At 44.3% G+C, this 19,290-nt stretch overlaps 1 protein-coding gene across 1 annotated transcript; it reads left to right on the top strand.

Annotated features, from left to right (window-relative positions):
* The first annotated feature begins 3,335 nt into the window (after window positions 1-3,335).
* Window positions 3,336-18,617, top strand: dub (duboraya). Its single transcript, XM_011483860.4, has 6 exons — window positions 3,336-3,403; window positions 16,315-16,407; window positions 16,499-16,564; window positions 17,135-17,212; window positions 17,295-17,531; window positions 17,617-18,617. The coding sequence occupies exons 1-6, from the start codon at window positions 3,389-3,391 to the stop codon at window positions 17,992-17,994; spliced, it is 867 nt and encodes a 288-aa protein (XP_011482162.1). The 5' UTR covers window positions 3,336-3,388; the 3' UTR covers window positions 17,995-18,617.
* Window positions 18,618-19,290: the final 673 nt, after the last annotated feature.

Genomic DNA, 19,290 nt, shown 5'->3' with positions numbered 1-19,290 from the left:
TGTTTCAAGAAGGAGCTTCACTGAGATGAATTTATCCAGAAACTCGGACCTGCTGAACAAACTGAGGCCAAGAATGAGGTAAACAGTCCAAAATGAAGAGAAGGGAGCAGAATGAAGAATTGTATAAATGTATATTCATTATTTTAGGTAATTATTTTAAAAGATATTTAGACTAAAAGCATATACAGTGGGCCAAAAACGTATTTAGTCAGTCACCCTTTGTGCCTGTTCTCCCATGATGAGAGAGGGCTGTAATTTTCATCATAGGTAAACCTCAACATGAGAAATAAAATCCAGAAAATCACATTGTCTGGATCCACTTGGATTCTTCTGACAGAATGATCACAAGAACGGTGAGCAAAAATCCCAGAACCAAAAGTTAGACCTAGTGAATGACCTGCAGAGAGCTGGGCCCAAACTAACAAAGACTACAATCGGTTACACACTACACGGGGACTCAAACCCTGCAGTGCCAGACATGTCCCCCTGCTGAAGCCAGTGCATGTGCAGGCCCTTCTAAAGTTTGCTAGAGAACATTTAAATGATCCAGAAGAGGACTGGGAGAATGTCCTATGTTCAACAAACAGAAGCACACAAAAGAGGGGCTGCTAAATGGACTAGATGTGCAATAAGTAGACTAGCATGAGGATAGCTTTTTTGTTTTTCTGCGTCATGTTTAACCCTTGTGCTATCTTAGATGACCCCACCCTTACTTTGACGTGTTCTCCCTACCATGACAAAGGTGGATAAAGGTGGAGAGGATTACATGTAATCCATGGACACCAGTGAAGATCACAAATCATTGAAGAAAAAAAGTTCAGAGCACTGTCTAGTGGGTCTAGATGACCCAAATTGCAACGTTAAAGTGCCTAGGGTAGCACAAGGGTTAAACTTGCCTCAAATTGACTATAATGTTGTGTTATGCTGTTAACTTTTTTCCGAATATATGACTGAAATGACACTTCCTGATTTTTTGTTGTGCATGTAACATTGACATTAAAAAGCATTAAAGTTTATTTATTATATTTATTTATTATATATATTATATAATATAATTATTTATTTTATTCTATTTAATTGTACTTCTTTCTGCCTTTCTGTCCTGGACGCTGAAGGAACCCTGGAGAAGACTCACTGACATCTAGTGGGGAAAATGCAGACTGCCCCACTCAAAGTTGGTCCACAGACTTTTAGCATTAACGAAAAAGACTGAGGCTCAAGAAAACCAGCAGATGGCAACACAGAGACACTGACAGCCTTAAGAAGAGTAGGGATGCAGGTCTCATGAACGTAGAACATTTCTAGAATAAAAACATTTACAAGAGGTGGAGACCTCGGATTTTGCTCTTGAAAGCAGAGAAATGATTTGGTTCTCGTCATCAAAACAGCACAGAACCTCCACATGGTTGAAACCCTGCAGATTGTTTGCCAGAGGTGGAACTTCTTGAACGTCATCATGTCAGTGAAGTCAGGAGATCAGTCTCATTTCATGTGTTCATGAGACATCCTCAGTCCAAACCGTGAAGAAGATTGGAACCAAGTCTGACAGACGTTCCTGTGTTTACAAAAACCTGTCCAGCATGCATCTCTAAAACACGTCAGCAGGACATGCACTGAAATGTTCTACAGAAGACCAATGAGCTGGAATCATGAACATCTACTAAAAACCGGACCCAGTGAAACAATCGGATGGGGTTGAACATAGAGGGTTCGGGTCTTTGGTGGATGCCTGAGACCACGACCTGGCCTGACGTGTCACAGTCTGTTCCTGACAAAAGCTGATCTGTTGTGAAACATTTCGTTTCCGGAGGTTTTTGTCGCCTTATAAGGACGGCTGCCACCTCCAGCACGCTTCCTTCCTGTGCGCCTCCCTCCTCCTTCAACCGCGCACAAACTGCTGCGTCTGATTGGTCAGAAACTTGGAGCAGACGAGTGTTTCGTGGTTTGTTCGTTTTTATTTGTAACCAGAAAACATCGGACATTTTTTAGACAAAGTGACGAAACTCAAAAGGAGAAATGAAAGAAGATTTTCTTTCTACTCCAGTGGCTCAACTTCCTGTCAGAGTGCAGGAGGCGGCCGGCTAAAAGGACGAAAGTGACTCAGAAAAACACTTTTTCTGTTTCAAAAATCGATTTTCATGATTATTTTGGTAAAGGGAGGTCCAAGCTCCCCTCCATCCCTCCTTCGCCTGTCTGCCACAGACTCCTGCCTTCACTCAGAACTATCTGCTGTTCTTGTTGATCCTCCGTCTTCTAACCTGCACTGGTTTGGACAGTCTGGGATGAGACAGCCCTTTTCCATGGGGGGGGGGGGTCCTCCTACAGGCCTAATCCACTTCTCCACTGGACCCCCCTGGAAACCTTCTTCTGTCCGCTGGCTTCTACTTGGGTTCTAGATCAGATACTTTCTTTGTTCAGGAACCCGAACGGTCTCATCCTGGGACGCCCGGAACCCCACTGCCATTGGTGCTGCTGTGGACTCAGTTGTCTGATCTTCTTTCATGTTTCCGTTATTGCTGCTGTTTCTGGAGCGACTTTTTGTCCTTCAGCAGCTGTTCCAGTGTTTTGCCTTTCCTGCCTCTCAGGCCAATCCAGATTTCAGTTAACCATGGAGTCCAGAACAAGCCCTCATCATCAGGCCTTCACTCTCAGTCCCTTCCTCTTTGGGGTCTCATGTGTTCATCGTGGTGGATTCAGTGGTCTGGCAGCAGTCTGGGGAACTCTGTCATGCCCACAATGTTTTTAGGACAGAAGTCTGGCAGGACCGTGCAGAACCTTGAAGTCCAGGAGAAGTTTGCTGGCGCTTTGAACTTGAGAGGCGAGACTTCCTCGTCTTTATCAGACTGCTCTGGTCACCTTCAACTAGCTTATAGTTCCTCACACCCCCAACTTAACATTAGTGGTGCAACAAAAATGGCAAGCAATCCAGAGCTATCCAGTCGTACAGTTTAGATCCGGATTCCAGCTCAGACGAGGAAAACAAAGAAGTTCATGGATCTATCTGTCTGACCATTAGAATGAAGTGGAGCTTTCATCCCACTAATTGTAGTTTGGACATCACAACCGCAAACCTTTTCAAATGACATTTTTTATCTGCTCCTGATTTATAATGATTTAGATGAAGAAACACTCAGAAAGGCAGTTTAAAGCTTCATTTTCTTTATATATGTCCTCCATCGTGTTAAAAACACCATTTTGATCCGATCAGAAACTCTGAAAGTGAATGAGACATACACAGAAGTGATGATCATGTGATCAAACATGAGCCTCCTTGTCTCTCTCTCTCTGTAAGAGTGTAGGTCTCTCTCTCTGACATGACTCCGGTCTATATTTAACCCCCCCCTCCCTGTGTCACACATACTCCACATATCGAAGCGGCACAGAGACGATGAGCAGGATGGAGGTAAACTCTGCTGCCTTTTCCTTCTGCTGCTGTGTTCATGTTTGTGTTGTTGTTTACTCGGAGTTTTCCTGCAGGTCTAACAGGAAAGTGAGAGGGGGTTATCTATAAAAGATGTTTTTACACCCAAACTCTGAAAACAACCTGTCAGGTTGTGAAAAACATGCTCTGACTCTCAGGACCCGCCGTAATGCTCCCTAGAGCTGCAGCCTGTTCTCTGATGGAGTTCCTCAGGGCTGCATGGCCCCTTCTCTTTCTTCATAGCCACTGCTCTAAAGCTGCCGTGTTAACCCCAGCAGCTCCTGATCTGTTTGGACTCAGGATTTGCATTCTGATCAAACAGTCGTTGCACTTAGCTGAAAAACAAATTCGGATTTTGTCTCACGTTTCCTGTTCCTGCGGTTCTCTCACTGCGCAGTTGGCAGTTTCAGTCGGTCCATCTTTCACAGGAAGACTCCTCCATGTTTGAACCTGTTGGTTCTGGACGTTCAGCGGTACACTTTACTTCAGAGGTCCAGCTCTGCAGTGGAGCAGCAAACCCCGACCATGGTGACACCCACACCATATTTTACACGTGGAATGAGATGCTGCTTTCAGCAGCTTTTTCTTGCAGGCAAAGTTAGATTTTTCTTCTAAGTCTAGTCACTAGATCTCCATCATTCTCTTGGTCGTCTTCTCCCTGTCCAGCCTCATATTGTGCATAACGACCTTAGCAGAGATGCCTCCCCGACCAAAAAACGGCAGAAAGCCCTCCTTACATCCATGAAGGAAGTAGAGCATGTGGGCATAAAGAAGCGTGTTTCTGTTGTGTTGTGTGTTCAGAGCTCAGTGTTGTTGAAGTTTGGTTATGTTGTGGTTTCACACTGAGGTGCTTTCAACACGAGGGGTTACGTAAATGATGCCTCATCTTTGGAGCAATCACAGTTGATCCATACAGCGCCAGAGTCCTCTGGTCCCATCTCTGGAACCATGGTGGTCGGGCCCGATGGTCGGGCTCCGCTGGGGGGTTTCATGCTGGAATTACACCTTTTCAAGTTCACCACAAAGAGTTTCTACAAAAACGTCTGTGAGATCTGTCTGTGCAGATGATTATGATGCCAAAGTTGGAACGGTCTGGGTAGAGCTGGACTGGAATGATTGAGTGAATTTGTAATTGGCTTGGATTGAGGTTGTTGTTTTTTTTTTGCATTCTTTTATTTTTCCAGATAATCTCTGATGAGAATCAAATATTTTTCTATCTTAGAGGTTTTTCTAAGATGAAAAATAATTTTTTGGATTAGCAAATCTGCATTTTAAGTTTAGATTTTAGAAATGACACCTTAACAAGTTTGATTTTGTCCACATTGCAAAAGCACTCAGTCAGAAGGGTTTTTTTAGGCACACTTTGGCCCCCTTAGTACCACTTGAGCATTGTTCCAATGCCACAGCCTACCTGAGTTTTGTTGCTGACCGTGTCCATCCATTTCTGACCACAGTGTACCATCTTCTAATGGCTACTTCCTGCAGGATAAGACTCCATGTCATAAAGCTGGAATCATCTCAGACTGGTTTCTTGAACATGACAATGAGTTCACTGGACTCAAATGGTCTCCACAGTCGCCAGACATCAACCCAATAGATCCCCTTTGGGATGTGATGGAACAGGAGATTGGCATCATGGATGTTCATCTGACATGAACTGTGTGATGCTGTCATGTCAATATGGACCAAACTCTCTGAGGAATGTTTCCAGAACCTTGTTGAATCGATGCCACTAAGGATTAAGGCAGTTCTGAAGGTAAAAGGGGGTCCAACCCGGTACTAGCAAGGTGGACGTAATAGAGTGCCTGGTGGGTGGTTTTACCAACAACTGAACTAATACGGCTAACAATGCGACAGAAACTCTCTTTTCATGCAAAGTAATATCTCGAACTTACGTAAGAAGTCTCAGGTGAGACGTGTGTGCGATGACAGCACTCTGATGTAAATGTTCCCACATTGACAACTGAAGACTCAGACGAGCTCTCAGTATTTTCTCTGATGGTTTTATGACCTTCTCCTTGGCAGAAGACAGAAAACGATCTCAGAGAATCTCTGCACCTCGGATTTTTCTGAGCTCAGAACAACAAACTTTCTCAGAGGAAGAGCATTGTCATTAATGGGTTAACCCTTGTGCTATCCTAGGCACTTGAACATTGGGAGTTGGGTCATCTAGACCCACTAGACAGTGCTCTGAACCTTTTTTCTTCAATGATTTGTGATCTTCACTGGTGTCCATGGATTACATGAAATCTTTCCACCTTTATCCACCTTTGTCATGGTAGAGAGAACACGTCAATGTAAGGGTGAGGTCATCTGAGATAGCACAAGGGTTAAATATGTAGTTGTAGAGTTAGATAAGTTAATTCTCTCTAAGAGTTCTGGTACATTTTTCCGGATTCCATTTTTTTAGGAGTTTTTCCTTACCGCAAAGGGGCTTCTAAGGGCAGGGATGCCAGTTTAGTTTAGTCTGCTTAGTTCTCTAGCACTGTGACCCCAAAAGGGACGAAACGCATTTAGAAGATGAATGAATGTATGTTTTAGAAGAATCTGATGATGGAAGTACTGTGGTTGAGATTTCTTTTGTGGATTTTGAGGGTTGCCCCACGCCTGGGTCAACCCTCATATGTATATATCATATGTATTATCATATGATAATACATATGATTTATAATAAAGCTGCTAGATAGCCCTAGCTGTTGTCTTGCTAAAACAAAAATGATTTTCCTGCTGACGGTCTGTTGGCAGCCGTCTCGCTGCATGTCTGCATTTACATCACGAAGAGATCAGTTCTCATTAAAATGCAGGGAAACACTGACTTTTTTGTAGTTCACTCTCTGTGTTAATAAAAAATGATTCAGATACTCTGTCACATTTAAACGTTTATCAGAAGAGTTATTGAAGCAAGAAGTCAGAATCTGTGAAGACTTTTCTAACTTTACCAAATCCTCTGACTGCTGCACTCTGATTGCCTGACTCCGCCTCCTCTAACCCTCTCTCCCCTCCTAGTTCAATTTTCGGACACAGATCAGTTTTGACACAAGTTTCTCGCTGGAATGTGTCAGAATTCAGAGCGCACGTGTGATTTGCACCAGCACACGCAGAACCACATTTGAGCAGTTGTAATCACAGATTTGAAGTTGTAACTCTAAATGAACACATGCTAGTGAGAATTTGTCAGTTCACAGCAGAAGATTTTAACACACAGATGCAGATTTTTGGTGTGCAAGTTCTCACATCAAATCTACAAGTGCGTTCTTTTTGGAGCATATTTACCTTCATCCAGCAGCTGCTTCAACATAAATATGCCAGAGGTTAGTACAGGAGGCAGATAATATATAAGATAATATAAGTACAAACAGGTTCTTTATAAAGACATCGCAGAAGACAGACAACAAAGCACCAGTGGACTTGGACTTGGACCTGTGCCGGTTCAAGTCAGGGTAGATGCAGAGGGTTGGGTCAGGAAGGGAATCCACCCTATACCTTCTGTTTTGTTAGGTCCTCTCTTGTCCTGTGAGCACAAAACTAAAATAACTGTGTGTGGGAGAGGCTGAGTCACTGGCTGCAGCATCTGTCCTGAGACACAAGCTTCACATCACTCTTCTTAGAACTCTGATGACTCTCTTTTCCTGTGAGTTTCCTGTTAGGAAAGAATCAACACGATATGAGCATTTTGGAGAGTCAGCAACAAAATCGCTCAGATGGAAAAACTGGAATTAAGTAAGGAAGAGGCAGAGTTTAGAGTTTACGATAACAAAGCTAACACTGGTTGGCTGTGGATTGAGTGCTATGGACATTTGTACCATAGAAAACTGACGTTAATCAGCTTATACTTGTTAAGTTTGAGCTTTTAAACATTTCCTGCGGCAGAAGAGAAAGCTCTGGGGAGTTTGTAGAGTCCAGAAATCAACCATACAGCTCTGCCTCCATCTTCACTAATTGCTGCTCCACCCGCTGCTCCACCCGCCACTCCTTTTATGGAGTTAATTCAGTCTCAATAATCAGAAATGCACACAACCTGTTTCACAAGTACACACGCTCTGATCGCAACTGTAATTTAATGCAAACGTGCTATTTAAATTTGAAAATGCACACTGAGTTTCACAAATGCACACTAAATGTTTCACATGTGCACAATAAGTGTTTCTCACAAATTATTATTATTATTATTATTTACCAAGGCTGTGTCCCACCAAGGTGGGGTAGCCTAGACAAGGCACACAATTTTAGCTCCCTCTGTCTCTTCCCCAAACCCTCCTCCTTCAGTGCGTGAGTGCGTGTGTGCGTATGTGCGTGCGACTGGTCTGAGATCTGGTCTAAGCCACACCACACTGCACCAGGGTCAGCTGCACAGCCCAGTGTGGGCACCTCCACTGCAGGGCCTCAGCCAAGGCTGGTTTCCCCTTGCCGCTTCATCCCAAGACCAGACCTCTACCACACCCATCCATTCATCCATACACAAACTCTCTCCACCCATCCCTGTCCTGAGCAGCCTCTCTCCCCTGCACCACAGTCATCCCTCTTGCATTCAACGCTCTTTTTACACCCTCTGTCCATCCCATTCGCGGTCTTCCTCTCATTCTCACTCCACTCACATCAGATTCATATACCTTTTTCACCAATCGCTCCCTTTCCATTCTTTCAACATGTCCAAACCATCCCAGTGCCTTTTGCTCTGCTCTTTCAGCCAACTCTCGCGTCACACCAGTTCTCTCTCGGATAACTTCATTTCTCATACGATCCATACGCGTCACACCACACATACTCCTCAAACATCTCATCTCAACTACATTCAGCTTCCTCTTTTCCGCCACTTTCAGACTCCATGTTTCAGCCCCATATAACGCTGCAGGCACCACCACACCCTCATACAATCTCCTTTTTGCATCCTTTCCCAGTGATCTACATTCAAACACTCTCTTCATTCCCCCCCATATCTTTCGTACTTCATTCATTCTAAACTCTACCTCTCCCCCCATTCCACCATCCACACAGACACACGACCCTAAATACTGAAAACACTCTACCTCTTCCAACAACTCCCCATTTAATGCCACATTCAATCTGCGTTCACCCTTTAACCTCGTACACCTCATCACCTTACTCTTTTCCACATTCACTCTCAACTTCCTTCTGCCGCACACCCTTCCAAACTCCTCAACCAGACGTCCCAAGTTCTCTTCTGAGTCAGCCACTAGTGCAGTATCATCTGCAAACAGCAACTGATTCACACTCCATTCACTGCCGTCAGTATTTATCATGCTCACACCCGTACCTGACACCCTTTCATTCACCTCTTTTACCACACCATCCATATACACGTTAAACAACCACGGAGACATCACGCATCCCTGACGCAGACCAACCCTCACAGGAAACCACTCACTCATGCTATTTCCCACTCTCACACACGCTCTACTGTGTCTATAGAAACTCTTCACACCTTCCAACAATCTACCATCAATACCATACATACTCAACACCACCCACAACGCCTCTCTATCAATCCTATCATACGCCTTCTCTAAATCCATGAATGCCCAAAACACCTCCCTCCCCTTAGCCAAAAACTTTTCACACACCTGTCTCACAACAAACACCTGATCCACACACCCTCTACCTCTCCTGAAACCACACTGCTCTTCACCAATCATACACTCAGTTCCCTCCACTACCCTATTAATCAGCACTCTCCCATATACTTTGCCTACAACACTCAACAGACTAATACCCCTAAAACTACCACATTCATACTTATCACCCTTACCCTTGTACAGGGGAACCACACACGCACTCATCCAATCAAGCGGCACCTGCCCATTTGCAAAACACACATTCAACAATCTCACTAACCACTCAATCACGATCGCTCCACCACACTTCAGGCATTCCCCAGCACACCCATCCACACCTGCAGCCTTTCCTACTTTCAACTTTCCCACAGCTTGCTCAACTTCCTCTCCTGTAATCAACGTTTCATTCAACTCTCCCAATACATTCAGTCTACTTTCCCTTCCATCCATCCCAATCACAGCATCCCGATCTTCCTCCACATTCAGCAGCCTCTCGAAATACTCTGCCCATCTTTTCCTTACTGCATTCCCCTCATTCAACATCCTTCCATCCTCTGTTTTCACTTTCTCCTCCCTCCCCGACACTCCCTTTCGCACCCTCTTCACCTCCTTCCAAAACATTTTCTTGTTTTCTCGAAAATTATCAGTCAACTGTCTGCCCCACCTTTCGTCCGCAGCCGCTCTTGCCTCACGCACAGCTCTCTTAGCCTCCCTTTTCTTCTCCTTATAACACTCATATGACTCCCTGTCCTTTCTCTGTAGCCATACTTCGTACACACATCTCTTCTCAGCTACAGCCAACCTTACATCCTCGCACCACCATTCACTTCCCTTTCTTAGACCACCCCCAACACGTCTCACACCACACACTTCCTCTGCACTTCCAACCACTGCACTTTTGAACTGTTGCCATTCTTCCTCCACTCCAACAACCATTTGCTCCTTCACCATATTCCACTTGCCACCTAATTCCTTCTGATACTCACACATTTTCTCTCTGTTCTTCAAAACACTCACTCTCAGAACTTTTCTTGCCTCCCCACTCTTTCTCGATCTCACCCATGGCATACCCACACGCAACCTTCCTTCCACCAAATAGTGATCAGACATACCTCCACACTCTCCCCTCCTCACACTTACATCTAGCAATCTACTACATGCAACCTTTGAAACCACCACATAATCCATCAGTGCTTTGTCAATCACTCTTCCACCACTCTGCCTCACCCACGTATACTTATGGATCTCTTTCTTTCTGAACCATGTATTCCCAATCACCATCTCTCTTTCAGTGCACATTCCTATCAGTCTCTCACCATTATCATTCTTTCCAGGAACACCATGCCCGCCAACAACACCCTCAATTTTCTCATCACCCACTCTAGCATTCAGATCTCCCATCAGCACTACATTCACATTTGCTCCAAATCCTTGCAAGCACTCATCCAAGTCGTTCCAGAAGGTCACTCTCTCCTCTTCATTCCTCTCACTGCCAGGACCATATGCACTCACGAACACCCACAGCTCCTTCCGAAATTTCGCTTTCACCCATATCAGTCTTGGTGAAACCTCCTTCCATTCAACCACACATCGTCTCACCTCACAGCTCACCAGCAAAGCCACACCTTCTCTTGCTCTCCCGCTCTCTACACCAGACATTCTCCCACTCACACTTCCAAACACACACTCACCCTTCCCTTTCATCTTTGTCTCACTCAGTGCTAACACGCTCATTCCCCTCCTTTCAAACATCCTTCCAATCAGATCTCTTTTGCTTCCGTCTGTACTACACCCCCGCACATTCAACGACCCAATCTTAAGGGTTTGGGGAGGTAATCTCCCCTTCCCAACTCTACCCTGTCCGTATTTAGGAATGTAGTTACAGGGGAGAGGATTCCCAGTCCTCTCGCTCCGTCCCTTTTAGTCGCCTTTTACGACACGCAGGGAATACGTTGGTAGTATTCTTTACGACCCCCCCTAACCACACAATAAATGTTTCAGAAATTCACAATAAATGTTTCAGAAATGCAAAATAGCTGTTTCACAAACATAGTTTTTAGGTATATTTGTAAAATGAGATCCTAGATCAGGGATGGGCAAACTACGGCCCGACTCCATCTTTGGTCCGCCCCACTGGACAATATCAGAGACCCATGTTTTTGTTTTTCTTTGTTTTTATCTGGCCACACGATCAAGATGTGACATTTTCTTCCCCCCTTCTGCAGTCTGTGTCCCGATCTGAACCCCTCTAAAATCTCTGTCAAATAGAACAGAAGACAGTCTACCATTTCTACGTCACAGTTCATCTTTCCCGGTTTAGCTCATTCTTTCTGAGCTTCTTTTTTTAAACAGCACACCCTGTTCTGTGTCCTGATTGGCTAGAGACCTTGTCAATCAATCTCCTACGTGCCGTGTCTCCTGAACAGAGACGCGGAGCTCTTCCTTCAGATCTACAGAAATCTGTGATCGATCAGATCTTTGTTTTCATCCTAAGATCCTGGACCTAATTTCTATGAACGTTTGAGAATTTAACCCTTGTGCTAACTTAGATGACCTCACCCTTACATTGACGTGTTCTCTCTACCATGACAAAGGTGGATAAAGGTGGAAAGATTTCATGTAATCCATGGACACCAGTGAAGATCACAAATCATTGAAGAACAAAGGTTCAGAGCACTGTCTAGTGGGTCTAGATGACCCAACTCCCAACATTAAAGTCCCTAGGATAGCACAAGGGTTAAAAATTAAAACAAACCAAAAGAAGGTGTGGTCTTCTGATTTTCAATGTAACTAAACCTGAACTCTGACAGGTCTTGTTTAGTGTTTTCTTTATTTTGGTACAGCGTGAGGTTTGGGGATGCTATAAATGGCCAAAAATACAAATATAGGTTTGCGAAATTGATTTGGGCGGCAGTTTAGCTCAGGCGGTAGAGCAGGTCATCCAACAACAAAGGGTTGGGGGATCGATCCCTGTCCTCCCCAGCCAGCCGTTGCCCCCTGAGCACAGCCAGTCTGCAGCTCACCACTACCCCCAGGGGATGGGTCAAATGCAAGAAGAATTTTCTCATTGTGGGGTAAAAAAAGAAATAACCTGTTGGTCTCACTGAAACTGGATAAATCCAGTCATTAAACTTAATGTGGTTTCAGTTCTAGCAGTGCAACGTTTCACATTTGTCAGTGAACAGATTCTGACATGGAAGTTTATTGCATTCAATAGTTTTTTGTGTGTGTAAAAAAAAGAGAAACGACAAAAACAAAACACGGCTGATCTTCATCCAAATCCAAGTGATTTTCGTTCTAGTATTTTCAAGAACGACAAAAGTAAAGAACTCCAAAAAGCCTGGGCTGTAACCTCATGTGCTCATGAAAACTATGAGATGAGCTGCAGTATTGGAACCACAAAAACATTGGTTGTAGTTGTACTGACCAGTATGAACTGATTGTTTTTGTCTGTGGTGATGCAGAAAACGAGTTTCAGCCGGAGTTTGCCTTGATGTGAGGCTGCACGGGAATCTGCAGAGGCAGGCAGGGACCGTCACTGAAGTACAAAAAACCACCCAGACAAACAACAGCAGTTTTTCAATAACTCAACATAAACAATCTGAAAAACATCACAAAATGTCATTATTGTTAAGACAAACTCCACAGAAATCCCTAATATCCTTGGTCTTTCTCTCAGAGTGAACCAACATGTTGGTGGAATGTAAGTTGTAGACGTCCTTATCTCCTCACTTTACGGCGACAACTGTTGTAGTTCTAAAAACATTATAGCAATAATCAGAAAAAATGATAGTGAAATTCAGAAAAAAATAATTGCAAAGCTGACCAAACAACGTGAGCATCCAGCAGGTCACCTACACACTTCAATGCTTTGTGCCTAATATTGTTAGGACTGACCCACAAACAAAGTAAATAAACAATACTGATCAATATTTGATACTTCCCCAACGTTTTTCTCTGTAATGTTAGTGAATAAAGTTAGTAGGAAGAACGAAACAGACTGGTGATATTGTGATGAGCACACAACCCAACAGCTCATGTCTATCCTTTGTGACTTTTCTACTTTTTACATTTTAATTGCAGCTCATCTTATAGTTTTGTCTTCTTCCACTTTCGGCTTCTCCCATCAGGGGTCGCCACAGCGAACAAGTCGCATGGTAAATTTGGCAATGTTTTACGCCGGATGCCCTTCCTGACGCAACCTTCTCTAACCGGGCTTGGAACCGGCAGAGGTAGCTCTTATAGTTTTGTAGTTCTTGAAAATATTGAAATGAAAATCACAGAGCAGACTAAAACGAAGCTCACCTTTTTGTTTGTTTTTTCGTTTTGTTGAATGCACGGCGACATGACACAGGACTTTTAGTTCACTGACCTCCCTTTTCTATGAAGTGATGTAGTCATCAGAACAAAACCTACTGAGGCTCCTTAAGTCTTATAGATGACTGAACTTCTCAGATGTAGGCCTGAAGGCCCCCAAAAGATCTACCCCCCCACACACACACACAGACACACACACACAGAGGCAGGAAGTGGCTTAACGGCTGTTCCTCAGTTTGAAGACGACCGCCTGCTGTGGAAAGAATGAGAGACTTCATTATCTAAAGAATGTCAGCTATGTGAGGCCATCAGCTGAAGAGAGCATGGATCAGCAGCTGTGTGAGTCTGCATGTGCCTGTGTCACTGTGTGAGCTGGCTACTGTGAGTCAGGCTGTCATTGTGTGAGATTGTGTGTTTGTTTTGGTAAGTAAGTGTGTGTGTTCTGATCTTTTCCTTTCACCGTGCCACTCTTCCCTCTGTCTGCAGACTTGATCTAAACTTGACGTCAACTCATGGTCCTTCCTTTGACCAGCAGCTGTTTGAAGTTTTCGTATGAATGTGATTTAAATCTAAATTGTAATTTAAACAACACTTTTTATCCTAATCCTCCTCCCCCCCTTATTTGTACAATGAAAAACAGGCCCTGTTGAAATACGTCAACAACTCTTTACGTTTGAAAACTTCTTTAAATAAGCGAAAAAATCTACCAATTTGGTTAGAAAAATGCTCTCATTAAGAATTAGAAGACATGTTTTCCTAAATTAAGATTTTTTTGCTACTGAAACGTTTTCTTGATAAGATTATTTTTGTTGCAAGACAGAAAATAACGCGTGCAGTTTGACTGTTAGAAATGAGGAAATTAGACACTCAGATTATAGTTTGTGTGCACATCCCACAGGCGCTTGGGTATCATGTGCACAACCGGCGTGTGCAGCATTTGAGTGCGGTCGGTAAAGAACCAGTACTCACACCTCACTAACGACTAGAGCATGGCGTGAGGACACTGCACGACAGCATCACCTGTATGTCATATGTGTATGTAACTTCCATTATCCGTACAAACACTTCATGACACACTCACCACACACACGACAATGGTACGTTCCATTTTCATGATATTCCTTAACCCTTGTGCTATCATATGACCCCACCCTTCCATTGACGTGTTCTCCCTACCATGACAAAGGTGGATAATTGTGGAAAGATTTCATGTAATCCATGGACACCAGTGAGGTTCACAAATCATTGAAGAATAAAGGTTTAGCGCACTGTCTTGTGGGTCTAGATGACCCAACTCCCAATGTCAAGTGGCAAGGATAGCACAAGGGTTACGGTGGCAGTATGAGCCTCAAGCAAACTGCAAGACAAACCTGCGTCCCCCTTAAGAGGCAGCTCTCCCCTCTATGACCCTCTACAGGCTCAGACAACCAAACCCACCTGTATATATGGCTGCAAGGTCAGTGTTCAGGAAGTCACTTTCTGGCAGGCTCAAACCTTATGGCCATTAAAACAGAGACAGCAATGCTTGCATGAAAAGCGACAGGTCTAGGGTGTGACACAAGTGTTTTTTCCAGTCACAGTAAAATCATGTAGGGCCTCAAAAATCTCAAAGAAACTGAAGCTTTTTGAAGCCGTGTTTCATAAATGTATGCGTTTGTTGTCTTTTATGAACATACTGGTTAGCAGTCACTTCACATCCGAAGGCTACATGCTATATATCCCATCATGCATCACACATATCCCGAAATGCATCTCGACCAATCAGTGTGTCACTGTAATTGAGGTGCATTCAAATAAAACAGGATACATGTATATCAGAATATTACATGGGGAAGCGGCAAGCCATCCGTGTTTATTAATGACTTAAAAGGTGTATTATTATCTTGTGGGAACGAAAATGTTTGCTTTTTTTTAATCCATGTCGGGTTGCGGGCACCGTAGTTTTTTTAAATATTGTCATTGGGATCTTTCAAATGTTTTTGCGTTGAATAAATTGCACTTCTGGGCCGTAGATTGTCATTTAAGGACTTTGTATTCTTTGAAATCCTTAGAAGGTTCAGATAAAAAGATCAGTCTTTCAAACATTCAGCAGACATTTTGGATTTTTTGCATGTACGGGTTTTTCTGCAGGGACTCCGGCTTGCTGTCCAAAAAAATGCTTCATAGGTTTATTGGTTTCTTTAAATTGTACATGGGTGTGAGTGTGAGAGTCCACGGGTGTGTGATTGTGGCCCTGTGACAGACTGGCGACCTGTCCAGGATGTCCCCAGCCTTCGCCCGCAAGTGGCCGGGAAAGGCTTCAGCAGCTCCGTGACCCCGAAAGGGGACAAACGGATTCAAAAATGAAATGAATGAATTTTGCTTTTTATTTGCACTTGGCTTATAAATCATCTGTCTCATTTATTTCTGATCACAGTTTAACTTTTTTCAGACATTTTCCGTGTTTATGATGAATTTCTTTATCATCAGTGTGTCAGAGCCCAGAGGTGATGACATCCACAGATAGTTTGAGTATTATATTCTGTATTCTTTGGTGATCTGTTTTTATAACTGTTTGTTCAGTTAATTGAGGATCTACTGAGACGGACATTATTATCAAAGCTGGCCATCATTCTGCTTTCCCTGCAGCTTTGGATTTTCTTTGTCTTATTCAGCTTGGAGCTGTAAAATGCTGCATTAATTATCTTGTCTTAACTGTTTTGTCTGTGTTCTATTCAAATGCTTTGGACTTTTCCCCTTGGCAAAAAGTACTACACTTGATATTTGTTTTATTAAGTAAACTTGAGTACAGTAGCAAGTGTACTACAGGCCATGCATGTGTAGTGTATAGCGCATACTAAATGAAGACTTCTTCAGACTAAATTGGGACATTTAAAGTACACTAAAGGTTACAGGAATACTCTTCTTGTAATTTTGTTTTCACTACAACTGACATAATTTGTGTTTGTTTAGAGCCGTCTTACGTGAGTGACTCCTGAAACTCACCTGTCTGTCTTTTCTCAGGAGGAAGCCCCGCCCCCACGCTCAGTGTTTGAGCTTGCCAAAAAGTTCAAGGACTCGTCTGCTGCTCAGAACATCAACGCAGAGAAGGAACCTGTGAGTTTCATCGGTTCCTGCAACAACAGCTAGTTAGACATCAGAGAATCGAACCCTCAGCCTCCTGTACCTGAAATCATTTGTTCCGCAGGTGAAGCCGGTCAGACGACGACCGCCTCAAACCTTAAAGATTCCCAAAGCTTCAGGAGACGAGCAGGTAAAACCTGCAGAGAAGCTGAAACCACAGAGATCCTCGCTTTTCAGTGACTCTGAGCCCTCGGGCCTCCTCTTCCTGCCTTCAGTCCCGCAGATTCAGCTTAATATTAGCAAATATTCACTGTTTTACATCACATCTGCTGCAAATTCCTAAAACACTGAAATAACAAAATCCTTCTGAAAGAGGGATGTCTGCTGCTCTTTTTTCCCACCACTTTTCCAGATCTGGTGCATTGTTTAAACGATCAGCTGTTCTAGCCTGACAAAATGTGGCAGGACATCACTGTTATAATCTGTATTTTATTGTATTTAGTCAGCAAAGATTCGGTATCACGAGAACTTCCCTGCCACTGGACCAATCACATTCTAAAAAGTTAAATTCTAGCGTACTTTAATCAATGAGGCGCATACTCACTCAGTTGAATGGATGTTTTAGGACTTGATGTAAACGTGGCGGTTGACCCCGTGACGTATGTTTTCGTTAACAGAGCGGTTGTGCACAAAGTATTTATTTGTGCTCCACTTTGTTTATATGAATACATTACTTATTGACAGTTATCTCACCCCATAGTCTCAGCCCCCTCCAGGCCTCCCTTCTCCTCAGTCCTCCAAACCAAAGAGGAACTCGGCTTTGATCGAAAAACTGCAGGTAGGTTAGAGTCTGGACTCTGCTGCCCCTTCTGGTGAAACGTCAGCATTGCACTCTGATATTTTCTTTCTTTTTCTCCAAGGCCAACCTCACTCTCTCTCCGACGGGCCCCCCTCTGAAGAGTCCGGGCATCAGGGCCACACCTCTCACCTTCACTCCGCCCTCACCTGCTTCTGCGCTGGTCTCCACGGTAACCACAGTGTCCCTGGGAAGCCCCACCAGCCCTTTATCCTCTCCAGTGATTGAAGAAGAAGGCCCCGTCTCCTTTGAAGCCCCTCCCTCTGCTGCAGAGGGAGCCATCCTAACGAGCATTAACAAGGTGAGGCAAAGCTGATGTCACTTCCTGCCCCATCATGAGTCCATTTGTGTGATTCTTTTGTGTCTTTGCTTCCATTGCTGTCCAGGCCAGAGCTCGAGTTTCCATCCGCCGCCGTCCTCCGTCCCGTCGCAACAGGAAGTCCAGCAGTGGAGACGAGGCCTGCATCAACCACAACACCTCAGACTCAACGCCAAACCCCCGCAGTGAGGAAGAGGAGAGAGCAACAGAACAGGAAGGAGGAGGAGAGGAGCCGCCAAAGGAAGATCAGATAGAAAGTCCTCCTCAGCAGGAAGACATCCATGAAGAGGAGATGAAGAGCAGTGTGGAAGAAGGAGCAGAAGAAAGAGCAGAGGAAGAAGAGCCTCCTTCATCCTCCTTAAAGGTAGAAGAGGAGAAAAGCAAAGAAAACCAGGAAGAAGATTCAGCTGAAAGAGAACCTGGAAAAGATGAAAAAGAAGAGTAAAGGGAGGTTTGATACCTGTAAACAAACAACAATGACTGTAAACAGCAAACAACACAAAGAGGAAGAACAAACACACAGAGAATGTCTGGCCTGAAAAGGAAAATTCTGTTCTATTGGATTCAGGGAAGCTTCAAAGTTTCTCCAGACTCAGCTCAGTGCACTGATCTTTGCTCAAACCGATTTGGAGTCCAAAAGTTCGGTGCTTTTGTTTCAAGCCTCTGGGAGGACGTCCTGCAGCGATGAGGCCGATGAGGCCTGCAGGACAGGGCAGGTACTTCTTCATCGCTTTGGTTCTAGAGTTCCTAACTTTAGATCAGAAACAAGCTGATGAGCAGAGCTCTGCTCATCCACCGGAAACAATGATGTGTGCAACTTTTTTTAAGTTTGATGCTTTTAGAGTTCTGAGAGATGATGATGATGATGATGGTGATGATGATGATGATGATGATGATGATGATGAAGATGAAGATGATGAAGATGATGATGATTATCTCATTAGATTATCTCATTAGATATACTGAAAAGTTTCAGGTTCAAACTGGCTGGTGTCAGGTGTCAGTCCAACATGAAAACCTGAAGTTTTATTTTGAAAGTCCGATAATAAATGTTTCTAATAAAAGTGACAGTAGATGCTATTATTGATAAAAAATAAACTCCACCAACAGCAGCTCTCCTCATGCAGCAGCAGCTCTCCTCATGCAGCAGCAGCTCTCCTCATGCAGCAGCAGCTCTCCTCATGCAACAGCAGCTCTCCTCATGCAGCAGCAGTTCTCCTCATGCAGCACCAGCTCTCCTCATGCAGCAGCAGCTCTCCTCATGCAGCAGCAGCTCTCCTCATGCAGCAGCAGCTCTCCTCATGCAGCAGCAGCTCTCTTCATGCAGTAGCAGCTCGCTTCATGCAGCAGCTCTCCTCATGCAGCAGCTCTCCTCATGCAGCAGCTCTCCTCATGCAGCAGCTCTCCTCATGCACCAGCTCTCCTCATGCAGCACCAGCTCTCCTCATGCAGCAGTTCTCCTCATGCAGCAGTTCTCCTCATGCAGTAGCAGCTCTCCTCATGCAGCAGCAGCTCTCCTCATGCAGCAGCAGCTCTCTTCATGCAGCAGCAGCTCTCTTCATGCAGCTGCTCTCCTCATGCAGCAGCAGCTCTCTTCATGCAGCAGCAGCTCTCCTCATGCAGCAGCAGCTCTCTTCATGCAGCACCAGCTCTCCTCATGCAGCACCAGCTCTCCTCATGCAGCACCAGCTCTCTTCATGCAGCAGTTCTCCTCATGCAGCAGCTCTCCTCATGCAGCTGC

Source organism: Oryzias latipes, chromosome 14 (assembly GCF_053564925.1).
Source record: "Oryzias latipes strain Hd-rR chromosome 14, Olatipes_Hd-rR_3.1".
NCBI lineage: Eukaryota > Metazoa > Chordata > Actinopteri > Beloniformes > Adrianichthyidae > Oryzias > Oryzias latipes.
The sequence above is the reverse complement of the archived record's forward strand: the minus strand, read 5'-3'. Positions and strand labels throughout refer to the sequence as shown.